The sequence below is a fragment of the Rhipicephalus microplus genome, unplaced genomic scaffold (assembly GCF_043290135.1).
Source record: "Rhipicephalus microplus isolate Deutch F79 unplaced genomic scaffold, USDA_Rmic scaffold_36, whole genome shotgun sequence".
Lineage (NCBI taxonomy): Eukaryota > Metazoa > Arthropoda > Arachnida > Ixodida > Ixodidae > Rhipicephalus > Rhipicephalus microplus.
Window position 1 is genome coordinate 2,435,965 of NW_027464609.1, and position 19,178 is coordinate 2,455,142.

The 19,178-nt window shown below is 43.4% G+C and overlaps 1 protein-coding gene across 1 annotated transcript in view; it reads left to right on the forward strand.

Annotated features, from left to right (window-relative positions):
• Nucleotides 1-1,703: 1,703 nt before the first annotated feature.
• Nucleotides 1,704-19,178, forward strand: part of LOC142786883 (uncharacterized) — a 153,452-nt gene continuing 135,977 nt past the window's right edge. The window contains exon 1 of the mRNA XM_075884579.1: nucleotides 1,704-3,344. Within this exon, the coding sequence (XP_075740694.1) occupies nucleotides 1,704-3,344 (1,641 nt within the window). The remainder of the gene's footprint in view (nucleotides 3,345-19,178) is intronic.

Genomic DNA, 19,178 nt, shown 5'->3' on the forward strand with positions numbered 1-19,178 from the left:
GAAGAGCATTACATGATACGAAATGTACGCAAGAACAGGCCACTTGTGCATCAAACAAATATAAGCATTTGCGACTGCACAGGCCAAATATGCATCTTGGCACGTCCGTTTCAGGCAAACAAAAGGACAAATACTTAAATATGATCAAGCTTCACTGCATCACAAAAGCACTGCGGTAAAGCCAGCTTGAGCACAAGAGCATTACATCATACGAGATGAACTCAAGCCCACGCCACTTGTGCATCAAAAAAAAAGTATTTGAGACTGCTCAGGCCAATATGCATCTTGGCACGTCCATTTCAGGGAGACAAAAAGACACATACCAAAAGATGATTAAGCTTCACTGCATTGCAAAAGCACTGCGGTAAACCTAGCGTGAGCAGAAAAGCATTACATAATACGAAATGAACGCAAGAACAGGCCACTTGTGCATCAAACAAATATAAGCATTTGCGACTGCACAGGCCAAATATGCATCTTGGCACGTCCGTTTCAGGCAAACAAAAGGACAAATACTTAAATTTGATCAAGCTTCACTGCATCGCAAAAGCACTGCGGTAATGCCAGCGTGAGCAGAAGAGCATTCATGATACGAAATGAACGCATGCACAGGCCACTTGTGCATCAATCAAATATAAGCATTTGCGACTGCTCAGGCCAAATATGCATCTTGACATGTCCGTTTCAAGGAGACAAAAAAACAATTACCAAGAAATGATTAGGCTTCACTGCATTGAAAGAGCACTGCGGTAAAGCCAGCATGAGCAGAAGAGCACTACATGGTACAAAATGAACGCATGCCCAGGCCACTTGTGCATCAAACAAATATAAGCATTTGCGACTGCACAGGCCAAATATGCATCTTGGCACGTCCGCTTCAGGCAAACAAAAGGACAAATACTAAAATGTCATCAAGCTTCACTGCATCGAAACAGCGTTGCGGTAAAGCCAGCATGAGCAGAAGAGCACTACAAGATACGAAATGAACGCATGCACAGGCCACTTGTGCATCAAACAAATATAAGTATTTGCGACTGCTCAGGCCAAATATGCATCTTGGTACGTCCGTTTTAGGGAGACAAAAAGACAATTACCAAAAAATTATTAAGCTTCACTGGATCAAAAAAGCACTGTGGTAAAGCAATACTTTTTTGCAGACTAGTTGGTTCATACTTGAAAAATTGAATTGCTGCACAAACTTGAAGAAAAAAAACAAGAGAGACAAACAAGAGAGAGACAGAATATTTTTTCATGCTTTAGTTGATGCTTGGTGCAATGAATAATAAAAGATAAAAGATGAGCGCACACCTTGGGAGTAAGCAGTTTAGATCGTGGTGGGTATCACTTTTGTATTTTGTCATTTTTCACGTTTGTCATTGTGATGGCAGTCAATTTTGATTTGATTTGGTCGGCTTTGTTTGCGGCGTCTTTGGTTTTGTGCGCATCGTGGAAGCGCAGCGTAGCATGTATATATTGGCTTCAAAAAACGACAATAAACAGTTGGTAGTCTGCACTCTTTCCTGTCTCTCTTGTTTTTTTTCTTCAAGTTTGTGCAGCAATTCAATTTTTCAAGTATGAACCAACTAGTCTGCAAAAAAGTATTGCTTCAACATATTTCTAGTTCTGCGGACTCTTTCCTCTGTTACCTGAAGAAGCCACAAGCTGCTAAGGCTTGCGTGAACCTTGTCGCACAGTCCATCTGCATGTCTCGATATCTGTCCTACTGCTTAAAGAAGAAACTCGTTCCTATTGAAGTGAGAGTACTTTTCGGCGCTCTGGAGCCATCCTGGGGCCACGCCAAGAGAGTTTGTAAACTGATGAAGTCTGAATCGTGGAGACAAGTGCGATTCTATTTTGACTGGCTCAAGGTAGTACTCCAAGAGGAGTGTGGTTGTGATACAGGCCAGCAACAGTTTGCAAAGCACAAAAGGAAGGCGAATCAGTTGGCGGAGTTCTTGTGGCAGAACGTCAGGTCAACATTTACTTCAAAACCACGACTGGCTGCAACAGGCAGTAGTGTCACTTACCTGGGTGACGTAAGGATCCCTGAAACTGTGGAGCAAGTCCTCAAAAAGGGTCCCAAATACAGTTTCCAACCCCGTTCAACGCGTCCTGAAATGTTGTCCCACGTGCATCGGTTTGGCCAACGTGTACAAGAGCAGGACCAGCAGAGGGCCATCGGGGATGGAATAGACTGCCTGGTGAAAACCGTGAGTGATCAGCGGGTTCCAAGGCCTCCTCTAAAATTTGTCGTCAAGGCACTCAAAGAAAGGAACTTGATGGTTCTAACCTCAGACAAAGAGGGAGGATTCGTGGTTCTTCCTGAACGCATGTACGAGGACAAGGCACTAGATGCAGTGTGCAAAAACTTCAAGGAGGTGCATTTCTGTCCAAAGAAACGGAAAACCATGATACAAAAAATGTTGAAAGAAATGAACCTTGATGCGCTGTGCAGAGAAGTGGTAAAAACAAGCAATGTGACGCTACAGTCATTTTTCACTTGCAAGACGCACAAGTGTGACTACCCGCTTCGCCTCATTGTGTCCGAGAAGGGCAGCTGGCAAAGGGTAGTGTCACGGTACCTACAAAGCGTACTTGGCTCTCTTAACAGCGGTGACCCTTTCTTAGTGCGAAGTTCTTTGGAAATCGTTTCTACTTTGAAGGAAAGCTTACCAGTGGCGTCCACGGCTTTTTCAATTGATGTGGAAGAGCTTTTTTACTCAATTCCACATGGCGCGCTTTTTGATGCTGTCAGGAGTGCAATCGAAGAATTCGGTGAAATTAGTTTCCAAAACAAGCATGGTATCTTCGTGAATAACTTTTTGGAACTTTTAAAATTCTACCTAGAGTCCACTGCAATCGGCCACCAGGAAGGCACCTACGTCCAAAAAGCTGGAATTTGTATTGGATCTGCAGTCGCACCTGTTCTTAGTGACATTTTCTTGGCAGCCTTCGACCAACGCCTGAAGGATGATCTGTCCCATTTGGATGTCGTTCGCACCTTCAGGTATGTGGACGACTACCTTATCGTGCTTGGGAAGGTCCCATGTGAACGGGTACAAGGTGTTGTGAAAGGTGTCCTTGAGGTTTTCAACAGACACTCCAGTGGCCTGAAGTTCACGCACGAAATGCCGGTTGATAATGAGATCCAGTTTCTGGACCTACGGCTGAAGTTTGCCAAGGAGCACATCTGCTTCAAGTACAATCCGCGATCGAAGAAAGGCTTGTTGCCTTTTGATAGTGCGCACTCGAAGTTGATTAAGAGGGGAATTGTGTTGTCAGCTTGTGCGGAAGCCCTCGACAAGTCTTGCCCTCATCTGATCTCTGAAAGCTTCGAGGATCAGGTAGCTCGTCTGGGTGCGGCTGGCTACCCAGCACAGTTTTTAGCTAGCGTTTGTGAAAGCCTTCTTAAAAAATACAAGGGCGGGGGTCCAACTGTCGAAGGAAGGCAGAAGAGGCCTATTCATGTTATGCCTTACGTACATAGTGTTTCGCATAATGTAAAAAAGGTGGCTAATAGGTACGGTGTTGATGTACTGTTTTCTGCGCCTACAAAGTTACGTCAGATCTGCTCGTTAATGAATAAACAGAAGAAGGCAAAATGCACAAAAAAGCATGCGAACGTGTTCATTAGGTGTGTATTTGCGGTTGTATATCTGATTCCTTTGTCGTGTGGGAGGGTGTACATAGGGCAGACGGGGCGTTGCCTCAACGAACGCTTGCGTGAGCACAGTCTGGCCGTAAAAGGAAAAAATGGCGGTCATTTAGATTTCCACTGTAGGACATGCGGTTGCTCCCCCCGTTTCGAGAGTGCATCAGTCATGGCTAAGGCGCGTGAAAAGACCGAAAGAGAAATAATTGAAGCGTACTTTATCAGACAATATGATGACAAGTGCATAAGCATGCCTTCCAATTCACTTTCGGACAGGGAAATGGTCTTCCTGCAAGGTCATGTGTAATGTTGTGGCTAACGCCTTGCATTGTGTTCTCGTCTATTCATCTTTCTTTGTGTTGTTTATTAGTGTTCTTGTTTTCTTTCCCATGTGACGCTACGAAATGTTGTGTTAGATTTTATGGTAGTATAGTTTTTGACTCTCTCGGCGTACTGCTTCTTCTGGTTTCTCATTTGGGGCTGCTTGGAGTGAATATGAAAATGTTAATTTATTGTTTTATTTGGTGCTAAGCGCTATTTTTAGGGTTTTAAAACGAAAATCTCTAGAACATGTTTTTATTTTTTCATGCTTTAGTTGATGCTTGGTGCAATGAATAATAAAAGATAAAAGATGAGCGCACACCTTGGGAGTAAGCAGTTTAGATCGTGGTGGGTATCACTTTTGTATTTTGTCATTTTTCACGTTTGTCATTGTGGTGGCAGTCAATTTTGATTTGATTTGGTCGGCTTTGTTTGCGGCGTCTTTGGTTTTGTGCGCATCGTGGAAGCGCAGCGTAGCATGTATATATTGGCTTCAAAAAACGACAATAAACAGTTGGTAGTCTGCACTCTTTCCTGTCTCTCTTGTTTTTTTTCTTCACGTTTGTGCAGCAATTCAATTTTTCAAACACTGTGGTAAAGCCAGCGTGAGCAGAAGAGCATTACATGATACAAATTGAACGCATCCACAGGCAACTTGTGCATCAATCAAATATAAGCATTTGCGACTGCTCAGGCCAAATAAGCATCTTGGCATGTCCGTTTCAGGGAGACAAAAAACAATTACCAAGAGATGATTAAGCTTCACTGCATCGCGAAAGCACTGCGGTAAAGCCAGCGTGAGCAGAAGAGCATTACATGATACGAAAGGAACGCATGCCCAGGACACTTGTGCGTCAAACAAATATAAGCATTTGCGACTGCTCAGGCCAAATATGCATCTTGGCACGTCCGTTTCAGGGAGACAAAAAGACAAATACTTAAATATGATAAAGCTTAACTGCATCGAAAAAGCACTGCGGTAGAGCCAGCTGAGCAGAAGAGCATTACAAGATACGAATTGAACGCAGGCCAAGGCCACTTGCGCATCAAACAAATATAGGCCTTTGCGACTGCTTAAGCCAAATATGCATCTTGGCACGTCCGTTTCAGGCAAACAAAAGGACAAATACTTAAATTTGATCAAGCTTCACTGCATCGCAAAAGCACTGAGGTAAATCCAGCGTGAGCAGAAGAGCATTACATGATACGAAATGAACGCATGCACAGGCCACTTGTGCATCAATCAATTATAAGCATTTGCGACTGCTCAGGCCAAATATGCATCTTGGCTTGTCCATTTCAGGGAGACAAAAAACAATTACTGAGAGATGATTTAGCTTCACTGCATCGCGAAAGCACTGCGGTAAAGCCAGCGTGAGCACAAAAGAATTACATGATACGAAATGAACGCATGCCCACGCCACTTGTGCATCAAAAAAATATAAGTATTTGCGACTCCTCAGGCCATTATGCATCTTGGGACGTCCACTTCAGGGAGACAAAAAGACACATACCAAAAGATGATTAAGCTTCACTTCATCGCAAAAGCACTGCGGTAAAGCCAGCGTGAGCAGAAAAGCATTACATGATACGAAATGAACATATGCACATGCCACTTGTGCATCAAACAAATATAAGCATTTGCGACTGCTCAGGCAACATTTGCATCTTGGCATGTCCGTTTCAGGCAAACAAAAGGATAAATACTTAAATATGATCAAGCTTCACTGCATCGCAAAAGTACTGCGGTTAAGCCAGCGTGAGCTAAGAGCATTACATGATACGAAATGAACGCATGCACAGGCCACTTGTGCATCAAACAAATATAAGCATTTGAGACAGCTCAGGCCAAATATTCATCTTGGCACGTCCGTTTCAGAGAGACAAAAAGACAATTACCAAAAGACGATTAAGCTTCACTGCATCACGAAAGCACTGTGGTAAAGCCAACATGAGCAGAAGAGCATGAGCAGAAGAACATGATACGAAATGAACGCAAGCACAGGCCACTTGTGCATCAAAAAATATAGGCATTTGCGACTGCTCAGGCCAAATATGCATCTTAGCATGTCCGTTTCAGGGAGACAATAAGACAATTACCGAAAGATGCCTAAGCTTCACTGCATCGAGAAATTCACTGCGGTAAAGCCAGCGCGAGCAGAAAAGCATTACATAATACGAAATGAATGCAAGAAAAGGCCACTTGTGCATCAAACAAATATAAGCACTTGCGACTGCACAGGCCAAATATGCATCATGGCACGTCCGTTTCTGGCAAACAAAAGGACAAATACTTAAATATGATCAAGCTTCACTGCATTGCAAAAACACTACGGTAAAGCCAGCGTGAGCAGAAGAGCATTACAAGATACGAAATGAACGCATGCACAGGCCACTTGTGCATCAAACAAATATAAGTATTTGCGACTGCTCAGGCCAAATATGCATCTTGGTACGTCCGTTTTAGGGAGACAAAAAGACAATTACCAAAAGATGATTAAGCTTCACTGCATCGCAAAAGCAGTGCGCTAAAGCCAGCGTGAGCAGAAGAGCATTACATGATACAAATTGAACGCATCCACAGGCAACTTGTGCATCAATCAAATATAAGCATTTGCGACTGCTCAGGCCAAATAAGCATCTTGGCATGTCCGTTTCAGGGAGACAAAAAACAATTACCAAGAGATGATAAAGCTTCACTGCATCGCGAAAGCACTGCGGTAAAGCCAGCGTGAGCAGAAGAGCATTACATGATACGAAAGGAACGCATTCCCAGGACACTTGTGCGTCAAACAAATATAAGCATTTGCGACTGCTCAGGCCAAATATGCATCTTGGCACGTCCGTTTCAGGGAGACAAAAAGACAAATACTTAAATATGATAAAGCTTAACTGCATCGAAAAAGCACTGCGGTAGAGCCAGCTGAGCAGAAGAGCATTACATGATACGAATTGAACGCAGGCCAAGGCCACTTGCGCATCAAACAAATATAGGCCTTTGCGACTGCTTAAGCCAAATATGCATCTTGGCACGTCCGTTTCAGGCAAACAAAAGGACAAATACTTAAATTTGATCAAGCTTCACTGCATCGCAAAAGCACTGAGGTAAATCCAGCGTGAGCAGAAGAGCATTACATGATACGAAATGAACGCATGCACAGGCCACTTGTGCATCAATCAATTATAAGCATTTGCGACTGCTCAGGCCAAATATGCATCTTGGCTTGTCCATTTCAGGGAGACGAAAAACAATTACTGAGAGATGATTTAGCTTCACTGCATCGCGAAAGCACTGCGGTAAAGCCAGCGTGAGCACAACAGAATTACATGATACGAAATGAACGCATGCCCACGCCACTTGTGCATCAAAAAAATATAAGTATTTGCGACTCCTCAGGCCATTATGCATCTTGGGACGTCCACTTCAGGGAGACAAAAAGACACATACCAAAAGATGATTAAGCTTCACTTCATCGCAAAAGCACTGCGGTAAAGCCAGCGTGAGCAGAAAAGCATTACATGATACGAAATGAACATATGCACATGCCACTTGTGCATCAAACAAATATAAGCATTTGCGACTGCTCAGGCAACATTTGCATCTTGGCATGTCCGTTTCAGGCAAACAAAAGGATAAATACTTAAATATGATCAAGCTTCACTGCATCGCAAAAGTACTGCGGTTAAGCCAGCGTGAGCTAAGAGCATTACATGATACGAAATGAACGCATGCACAGGCCACTTGTGCATCAAACAAATATAAGCATTTGAGACAGCTCAGGCCAAATATTCATCTTGGCACGTCCGTTTCAGAGAGACAAAAAGACAATTACCAAAAGACGATTAAGCTTCACTGCATCACGAAAGCACTGTGGTAAAGCCAACATGAGCAGAAGAGCATGAGCAGAAGAACATGATACGAAATGAACGCAAGCACAGGCCACTTGTGCATCAAAAAATATAGGCATTTGCGACTGCTCAGGCCAAATATGCATCTTAGCATGTCCGTTTCAGGGAGACAATAAGACAATTACCGAAAGATGCCTAAGCTTCACTGCATCGAGAAATTCACTGCGGTAAAGCCAGCGCGAGCAGAAAAGCATTACATAATACGAAATGAACGCAAGAAAAGGCCACTTGTGCATCAAACAAATATAAGCACTTGCGACTGCACAGGCCAAATATGCATCATGGCACGTCCGTTTCTGGCAAACAAAAGGACAAATACTTAAATATGATCAAGCTTCACTGCATTGCAAAAACACTACGGTAAAGCCAGCGTGAGCAGAAGAGCATTACAAGATACGAAATGAACGCATGCACAGGCCACTTGTGCATCAAACAAATATAAGTATTTGCGATTGCTCAGGCCAAATATGCATCTTGGTACGTCCGTTTTAGGGAGACAAAAAGACAATTACCAAAAGATGATTAAGCTTCACTGCATCGCAAAAGCAGTGCGCTAAAGCCAGCGTGAGCAGAAGAGCATTACATGATACGAAACGAACGCATGCACAGGCCACTTGTGCATCAAACAAATATAAGCATTTGCGACTGCTCAGGCCAAATATGCATCTTGGCACGTCCGTTTCAGAGAGACAAAAAGACAATCACCGAAAGACGACTAAGCTTCACTGCATTGCGAAATTCACAGCGGTAAAGCCAGCGTGAGCGGATAAGTATTACATGATACGAAATGAACGCAAGAACAGGCCACTTGTGCATCAAACAAATATAAGCATTTGCGACTGCACAGGCCAAATATGCATCTTGGCACGTCCCTTTCTGGCAAACAAAAGGACAAATACTTATATATGATCAAGCTTCACTGCATTGCAAAAGCACTGCGGTAAAGCCAGCGTGAGCAGAAGAGCATTACAACATACGAAATGAACGCATGCACAGGCCACTTGTGCATCAAACAAATATAAGTATTTGCGACTGCTCAGGCCAAATATGCATCTTGGCATGTCCGTCTCAGACAAACGAAAAGACAAATACTAAAATATGATCAAGCTTCACTGCATCGAAAAAGCACTGCGGTAAAGCCAGCGTGAGCAGAAGAGCATTAGATGATACGAAATGAGCGCAAGCCCAGGCCACTTGCGCATCAAACAAAGATAGGCATTTGCGGCTGCTCAAGCCAAATATGCATCTTGGCACGTCCATTTCAGGCAAACAAAAGGACAAATACTTAAATTTGATCAAGCTTCACTGCATCGCAAAAGCACTGCGGTAATGCCAGCATGAGCAGAAGAGCATTACATGATACGAAATGAACGCATGCACTGGCCACTTGTGCATCAATCAAATATAAGCATTTGCGACTGCTCAGGCCAAATATGCATATTGACATGTCCGTTTCAAGGAGACAAAAAAACAATTACCAAGAAATGATTAGGCTTCACTGCATTGAAAGAGCACTGCGGTAAAGCCATCATGAGCAGAAGAGCACTACATGGTACAAAATGAACGCATGCCCAGGCCACTTGTGCATCAAACAAATATAAGCATTTGCGACTGCACAGGCCAAATATGCATCTTGGCACGTCCGCTTCAGGCAAACAAAAGGACAAATACTTAAATATGATCAAGCTTCACTGCATCACAAAAGCACTGCGGTAAAACCAGCTTGAGCAAATAGCATTACATGATACGAAATGAACGCATGCACAGGCCACTTGTGCATCAAACAAATATAAGCATTTGCGACTGCTCAGGCCAAATATGCATCTTGGCCCGTTCGTTTCATGGAGACAAAAAGACAATTACCAAAAAATGATTAAGCTTCACTGCTTCGCGAAAGCACTGCGGTAAAGCCACCGTGAGCAGAAAAGCATTACATGATACGAAATTAACGCATCCACAGGCAACTTGTGCATCAATCAAATATAAGCATTTGCGACTGCTCAGGCCAAATAAGCATCTTGGCATGTCCGTTTCAGGGAGACAAAAAACAATTACCAAGAGATGTTTAAGATTCACTGCATCGCGAAAGCACTGCGGTAAAGCCAGCGTGAGCAGAAGAGCATTACATGATACGAAAGGAACGCATGCCCAGGCCACTTGTGCGTCAAACAATGATAAGCATTTGCGACTGCTCAGGCCAAATATGCATCTTGGCACGTCCGTTTCAGGGAGACAAAAAGACAAATACTTAAATATGATAAAGCTTAACTGCATCGAAAAAGCACTGCGGTAGAGCCAGTTGAGCAGAAGGGCATTACATGATACGAATTGAATGCAGGCCAAGGCCACTTGCGCATCAAACAAATATAGGCATTTGCGACTGCTTAAGCCAAATATGCATCTTGGCACGTCCGTTTCAGGCAAACAAAAGGACAAATACTTAAATTTGATCAAGCGTCACTGCATCGCAAAAGCACTGAGGTAAATCCAGCGTGAGCAGAAGAGCATTACATGATACGAAATGAACGCATGCACAGGCCACTTGTGCATCAATCAATTATAAGCATTTGCGACTGCTCAGGCCAAATATGCATCTTGGCTTGTCCATTTCAGGGAGACGAAAAACAATTACTAAGAGACGATTAAGCTTCACTGCATCGCGAAAGCACTGCGGTAAAGCCAGCGTGAGCACAAAAGAATTACATCATACGAAATGAACGCATGCCCACGCCAGTTGTGCATCAAAAATATAAGTATTTGCGACTCCTCAGGCCATTATGCATCTTGGGACGTCCGTTTCAGGGAGACAAAAAGACAAATACTTAAATATGATAAAGCTTAACTGCATCGAAAAAGCACTGCGGTAGAGCCAGTTGAGCAGAAGAGCATTACATGATACGAATTGAATGCAGGCCAAGGCCACTTGCGCATCAAACAAATATAGGCATTTGCGACTGCTCAGGCCACATTCGCATCTTGGCATGACCGTTTCAGGCAAACAAAAGGATAAATACTTAAATATGATCAAGCTTCACTGCATCGCAAAAGTACTGCGGTTAAGCCAGCGTGAGCTAAGAGCATTACATGATACGTAATGGACGCATGCCCACGCCACTTGTGCATCAAAAATATAAGCATTTGCGACTGCTCAGGCCAAATATGCATCTTGGCACGTCCGTTTCAGGGAGACAAAAATACAATTACCAAAAGACGATTAAGCTTCACTGCATCACGAAAGCACTGTGGTAAAGCCAACATGAGCAGAAGAGCATGAGCAGAAGAACATGATACGAAATGAACGCAAGCACAGGCCACTTGTGCATCAAAAAATATAGGCATTTGCGACTGCTCAGGCCAAATATGCATCTTAGCACGTCCGTTTCAGGGAGACAATAAGACAATTACCGAAAGATGCCTAAGCTTCACTGCATTGAGAAATTCACTGCGGTAAAGCCAGCGCGAGCAGAAAAGCATTACATAATACGAAATGAACGCAAGAAAAGGCCACTTGTGCATCAAACAAATATAAGCACTTGCGACTGCACAGGCCAAATATGCATCTTGGCACGTCCGTTTCTGGCAAACAAAAGGACAAATACTTAAATATGATCAAGCTTCACTGCATTGCAAAAACACTACGGTAAAGCCAGCGTGAGCAGAAGAGCATTACAAGATACGAAATGAACGCATGCACAGACCACTTGTGCATCAAACAAATATAAGTATTTGCGACTGCTCAGGCCAAATATGCATCTTGGTACGTCCGTTTTAGGGAGACAAAAAGACAATTACCAAAAAATTATTAAGCTTCACTGGATCAAAAAAGCACTGTGGTAAAGCCAGCGTGAGCAGAAGAGCATTACATGATACAAATTGAACGCATCCACAGGCAACTTGTGCATCAATCAAATATAAGCATTTGCGACTGCTCAGGCCAAATAAGCATCTTGGCATGTCCGTTTCAGGGAGACAAAAAACAATTACCAAGACATGATTAAGCTTCACTGCATCGCGAAAGTACTGCGGTTAAGCCAGCGTGAGCTAAGAGCATTACATGATACGAAATGAACGCATGCACAGGCCACTTGTGCATCAAACAAATATAAGCATTTGCGACAGCTCAGGCCAAATATGCATCTTGGCACGTCCGTTTCAGAGAGACAAAAAGACAATTACCAAAAGACGATTAAGCTTCACTGCATCACGAAAGCACTGTGGTAAAGCCAACATGAGCAGAAGAGCATGAGCAGAAGAACATGATACGAAATGAACGCAAGCACAGGCCACTTGTGCATCAAAAAATATTGGCATTTGCGACTGCTCAGGCCAAATATGCATCTTAGCACGTCCGTTTCAGGGAGACAATAAGACAATTACCGAAAGATGCCTAAGCTTCACTGCATCGCGAAATTCACTGCGGTAAAGCCAGCGTGAGCAGAAAAGCATTACATAGTACGAAATGAACGCAAGAACAGGCCACTTGTGCATCAAACAAATATAAGCATTTGCGACTGCACAGGCCAAATATGCATCTTGGCACGTCCGTTTCTGGCAAACAAAAGGACAAATACTTAAATATGATCAAGCTTCACAGCATTGCAAAAACACTACGGTAAAGCCAGCGTGAGCATAAGAGCATTACAAGATACGAAATGAACGCATGCACAGGCCACTTGTGCATCAAAGAAATATAAGCGTTTGCGACTGCTCGGGCCCAATATGCATCTTGGCATGTCTGTTTCATGGAGACAAAAAGACAATTACCAAAACATGATTAGGCTTCACTGCATCGCGAAAGCACTGCGGTAAAGCCACCGTGAGCAGAAAACATTACATGATACGAAATTAACGCATGCACAGGCCACTTTTGCATCAAACAAATATAAGCATTTGCGACTGCACAGGCCAAATATGCATCTTGGCACGTCCGTTTCAGGCAAACAAAAGGAAAAATACTTAATTATGATCAAGCTTCACTGCATCACAAAAGCACTGCGGTAAAGCCAGCTTGAGCACAAGAGCATTACATTGGGCACGGGAAAGTCACCTGCGACACCATGGCTCAATTCCGCTTCGTGCGACTTTTTTACTTCGTGCAGGCTCTGGTCCGTTTCGCCACTTGTCCGAGCTGCCACGTGTTACGCACCGTCTATCTGATGCCTACGGATCAACAGTCAAATCAGCCGGTGCACAGCGACAGCGGTGAAACGCCATACCACCTGATGACTTTCAACGATTATCCGCAAGACGCATCACTCCACTTGACCCGGACAGCCGCATCGACAAAGCAACCAGTTTCAGCGCAAGCTATAACCAGGCTCGGTGCTTCGCATCGCTTCAGTGGGCACGGGAAAGTCACCTGCGACACCATGGCTCAATTCCGCTTCGTGCGACTTTTTTACTTCGTGCAGGCTCTGGTCCGTTTCGCCACTTGTCCGAGCTGCCACGTGTTACGCACCGTCTATCTGATGCCTACGGATCAACAGTCAAATCAGCCGGTGCACAGCGACAGCGGTGAAACGCCATACCACCTGATGACTTTCAACGATTATCCGCAAGACGCATCACTCCACTTGACCCGGACAGCCGCATCGACAAAGCAACCAGTTTCAGCGCAAGCTATAACCAGGCTCGGTGCTTCGCATCGCTTCAGTGGGCACGGGAAAGTCACCTGCGACACCATGGCTCAATTCCGCTTCGTGCGACTTTTTTACTTCGTGCAGGTTAGTAACAAATGTTCCCTGTTTGCTAAGCGCACTAGCAACAGATGTACTTTGCTTTTCCCGTGCCCCCACGCACTGTGTACCGCATATGATGAATATGTTCATGTACTTTCTAAGCTGTTGTGTTGCGGAGATATTGAAAGCAACCCCGGTCCCGATGAATGGCAAAAAGAAGTGCTAACGATGTTAAAAGAACTAAAGGCTGAGACGGGTAGGCTAGCCCAGGGCCAAGTGGATATCTCGGCTAATGTCGCGACGGCGCAGAAGTCTTTCGAAGAAGGGTTTGTCGCAATGAATACGCGGATATTGAAAATCGAGGCCCAATGTGACAAAATTGATGACGTAAAAGAGCGGCTCATTCTAGCAGAAGAGGCCGTGAAAACCTTCGAACAAACAAGCACTGTCATGAGTTCACGCCTTGACGTCATTGAAGACAGGGCGCGTCGTGATAACCTAATCTTTCATGGTATCCCGGACGCTAAGGAATCGTGGATACAAACTGAGGAAAAAATTGTAAGCCTTCTGATGCAACACGTCGACCCGAACATAACTGATGATGTAATTGAGCGTGCGCATAGGTTAGGTGGCAGCTACCAAGAAAACAGGTGTAGACCTGTCATTGTCAAGTTTAGTCGTTTTAAGCTTCGGCAACAAGTTCTTTTTAAGCGAGCAACGTTTAAAGGTATTAATGTTTCCGTCACAGAAGACTTTTCAATAGCCACACTAGTTGCACGGAAAAAACTATTTGAGTTTGCAAACTCATTGCCACAGTCACCAGCTTTCTCAGTTCGCCATGACAAGTTGTATGTAGGTAACATTTGCTACATTTATGACCGTGCTACTGATAGTATACTAAAGAAGGCAACTAGTAAGATTACAACTCCCGTTCCAAACGACAGTGTCACCCAAGATAAGCCTTCGGGTAGTCGCAATGGACCCGCCTTTAGTACTCGTAACCGCAAAATGAATGCGAATTCTACTCACTTCAGTCGTCCTCACAAGTAACAATTAGCCGGAGGTAGGAATGATGACGTGACTGCTCTTTTCAATGTCCCTGTTCTTTTTTCCAACATAAGGAGCATTATGAAACACAGGATTCAGCTTAATTCTATTATTTCCTCAATGGAGGCAAAATTAGTAATATTAACCGAGACATGGCTCAACTCAACGGTGGAAAATACAGAAATTTTCCAGACTGACGTCACATATGATGTGTATCGGTGCGATAGAGAAGATAGACAGGGTGGTGGTGTATTGATAGCCGTATCGCATACAATTTCCTCTTTTCAAGTAGAAGTTGTGTCCTCTCTGGAAACAGTCTGGGTTGGTATTTCAAGTAAGCACACAAAGATTATATTAGGCGTATGCTATCGTCCCCCAAACTATACATCGTCATTCGTCGATCAATTGCATGACGTTCTCAACTATGTCGTCACTCGGTATCCTTCGTCACCAATTTTTCTTTTTGGTGACATGAATTTTCCTAACATTACCTGGCACGCTGGTGTTCCTCTACTCGACCCCTTTTCAGCACAATCCCAACAGTTCCTAGATTTTTGTAATTGTTTCAACTTTACCCAGGTTGTAACGCAACCAACAAGGGTAACTAATGAATCGTCTAATACATTAGACCTAGTTTTGTCAACTCATCCAGACTTCATATCCCCAATTATCTATCTTCCTGGTCTGAGCGACCATTTGGTGTTACATTTCGACATCACCATGTCTTTTTCACGTGGAACTGAAAAAGACAAGTACATCCGGGACTACCGCAATGCAGATTTTGACGCCATTAACCAAGATATGTGCGCGTACTTAGACACATTTTGTTGTAATTTTGAAGAGAGAAGTGTACAAGAGAACTGGGACCTTTTCAAAAACTTAGTTACTAATGTCACCAATGCGCACATTCCCCTTCGACGCATACGGAACAACACAAAAAGACCGTGGTATAACACGCATCTAAAACGTTTGTCTAATAGAAAAAAGCGCTATTTCCGCACAGCCAAGTTGCAAAATACTAGTGACTGCTGGGTAGCGTATCAAAATGCTGAGGCAGAATACGTGGAAGCTGTGCGTGCTGCTAAGAATCGTTTCCAAACGCATACGTTGCCTGAATTGTTATCAAGGAACCCCCGGCAATTTTGGAACGTTATCAATTCTAGCCAAAATGCGGATTTATCAATTAACGATGACTCTGGTGAGCCGCTACCACCATCTGAATGTGCCGCGTTATTTAACAATATTTTTTCAGCCAATTTCTCGGGAAATACTGCTGCGCCTGTTGACGCAGTTGTGTGCCGTGACTACCGCTCAATGTTTCCTATCATTTTTGATTCTGCAGGAATTTTGAAGTTAATTGACACCTTAAAAACATCCTCATCATGTGGGACTGACGGTATCAACTCAAAATTTCTCAAACAAACAAGCGCATATTCGTCTCTCTTCTTGTGTAAGATTTTCCAGCAGTCACTTGACCAAGCAACTTTGCCGCTGGACTGGAAGGTCGGTAAGGTTGTGCCGATACACAAGTCTGGTGATAAACACTCCGCTCTTAACTATCGGCCCATTTCACTAACAAGCATTCCGTGTAAACTAATGGAACATGTACTGCATTCACATATTGCGAAACTTTTAGAATCGAATTCATTTTTTACATCGGCCCAACACGGTTTTAGGCGTACGTTTTCCTGTGAAACCCAGTTGCTTCTTTTCACTCATCACCTGCATACCATTCTTGATAAACAATCTCTAATTGACTGCATTTTCCTGGATTTTGCAAAAGCATTTGAAAAAGTCAATCACGCTTTACTAATGCATAAGCTCTCCTCTCTCAACCTTGACTCGAATGTACTGGCATGGCTCAACTACTTTCTAACAAACCGTCTTCAGTACGTCACTGTTAACGGTCATGACTCGCCGGAAATAAGTGTAACATCGGGTGTCCCGCAAGGCTCAGTTCTGGGACCTCTGCTGTTTTTAATATATATTAATGATCTCCCTGACTGCGTTTCTTCATCCGTTCATTTATATGCCGATGACTGTGTGCTTTACAGGGAAATACGTACCGATGATGATAGGAACATCTTGCAGACAGACTTAAATAACATTAGGAATTGGTGCGATAAATGGCTTATGAAATTAAATCCCAAAAAATGCAAGCTAATGACAGTCTCCCGCCAGCCTAATAACTCCTCAACATACAAACTGGGTGATGTTTATCTTGACCAAGTGTCGTCATACCGGTACTTAGGCGTCACCATTTCTTTCAATCTAACATGGAATGCCCATATTAACGTCATCACGAACAATGCTAACCGTACATTGGGATACATACGTCGAAATTTCAGCAACGCCCCACTTTACTTGAAGATGCTTCTTTATAAAACCCTCGTGCGCTCGAAATTGGAGTACGCTGCTGCAATCTGGAACCCTCACCACGAAAACTTGATTAGGCACCTTGAGCTAATTCAAAATAACGCTGCACGTTTTATTCTATCGGATTATCAACGTACAACAAGCGTAACAGCAATGAAGCACCACTTGTCACTGCCACCTCTATCACTGCGTCGCAAGTACTTCCGCCTTTGCCTTTTCCATAAGACCTACCATCATCCATCACTGCGTAATGAGCTCATTACGCCTCCCACATATCACTCCTCTCGGATCGACCATGAACACAAGGTTAAAGGTACTTTCTGCTACACAAACACATTTTCTTGCTCCTTCATACCGGTCACATCAAACGATTGGAATCGGCTACCAGGTGACATCGTTTCCATCTCTGATCACTCCCTCTTTCGTCATTCTTTATCAGCTCACCTATTTCGCGATAGCTCTCCTTAGTCATCCGATCTATTCCCCTCCTTACGAAGTTCTGTCTCCACGTGTCAAGATGCCAGCGTTTTCCAGTGGATTCTTGATTTTTTGTGTGTGCGTGTCATTTCCCTTACTTTTACACTTTTTTTTGCTAGTACTGTATAATTTTACTACATTCACTATTTGCTCATTGTGATTTCCTTATTTTTACGTTTCACTTTTGTTGCGCCTCATTGAGTAAAGGTTTTTTTTTTTTTTTTTTTAGTTTTGTTCATGTATAAAATAGCACGTATATTTTTCATGTTGTAACCCACTCCCCTCTGTAAAGCTTCGGCGATTGAGGGTAACAAAATAAATAAATAAATAAAATAAATTACACGAAATGAACGCAAGCCCACGCCACTTGTGCATCAAAAAATATAAGTATTAGCGACTGCTCAGACAATATGCATCTTGGCACGTCCATTTCAGGGAGACAAAAAGACACATACCAAAAGATGATTAAGCTTCACTGCATCGCAAAAGCACTGCGCTAAAGCCAGCGTGAGCAGAAAAGCATTACATGATACGAAACGAACGCATGCACAGGCCACTTGTGGATCAAACAAATATAAGCATTTGCGACTGCTCAGGCCAAATATGCATCTTGGCACGTCCGTTTCAGAGAGACAAAAAGACAATCACCGAAAGACGACTAAGCTTCACTGCATTGCGAAATTCACAGCGGTAAAGCCAGCGTGAGCGGATAAGTTTTACATGATACGAAATGAACGCAAGAACAGGCCACTTGTGCATCAAACAAATATAGGCCTTTGCGACTGCTTAAGCCAAATATGCATCTTGGCACGTCCGTTTCAGGCAAACAAAAGGACAAATACTTAAATTTGATCAAGCTTCACTGCATCGCAAAAGCACTGAGGTAAATCCAGCGTGAGAAAAAGAGCATTACATGATACGAAATGAACGCATGCACAGGACACTTGTGCATCAATCAATTATAAGCATTTGCGACTGCTCAGGCCAAATATGCATCTTGGCTTGTCCATTTCAGGGAGACAAAAAACAATTACTGAGAGATAATTTAGCTTCACTGCATCGCGAAAGCACTGCGGTAAAGCCAGCGTGAGCACAAAAGAATTACATGATACGAAATGAACGCATGCCCACGCCACTTGTGCATCAAAAAAATATAAGTATTTGCGACTCCTCAGGCCATTATGCATCTTGGGACGTCCACTTCAGGGAGACAAAAAGACACATACCAAAAGATGATTAAGCTTCACTTCATCGCAAAAGCACTGCGGTAAAGCCAGCGTGAGCAGAAAAGCATTACATGATACGAAATGAACATATGCACATGCCACTTGTGCATCAAACAAATATAAGCATTTGCGACTGCTCAGGCAACATTTGCATCTTGGCATGTCCGTTCCAGGCAAACAAAAAGATAAATACTTAAATATGATCAAGCTTCACTGCATCGCAAAAGTACTGCGGTTAAGCCAGCGTGAGCTAAGAGCATTACATGATACGAAATGAACGCATGCACAGGCCACTTGTGCATCAAACAAATATAAGCATTTGAGACAGCTCAGGCCAAATATTCATCTTGGCACGTCCGTTTCAGAGAGAGAAAAAGACAATTACCAAAAGACGATTAAGCTTCACTGCATCACGAAAGCACTGTGGTAAAGCCAACATGAGCAGAAGAGCATGAGCAGAAGAACATGATACGAAATGAACGCAAGCACAGG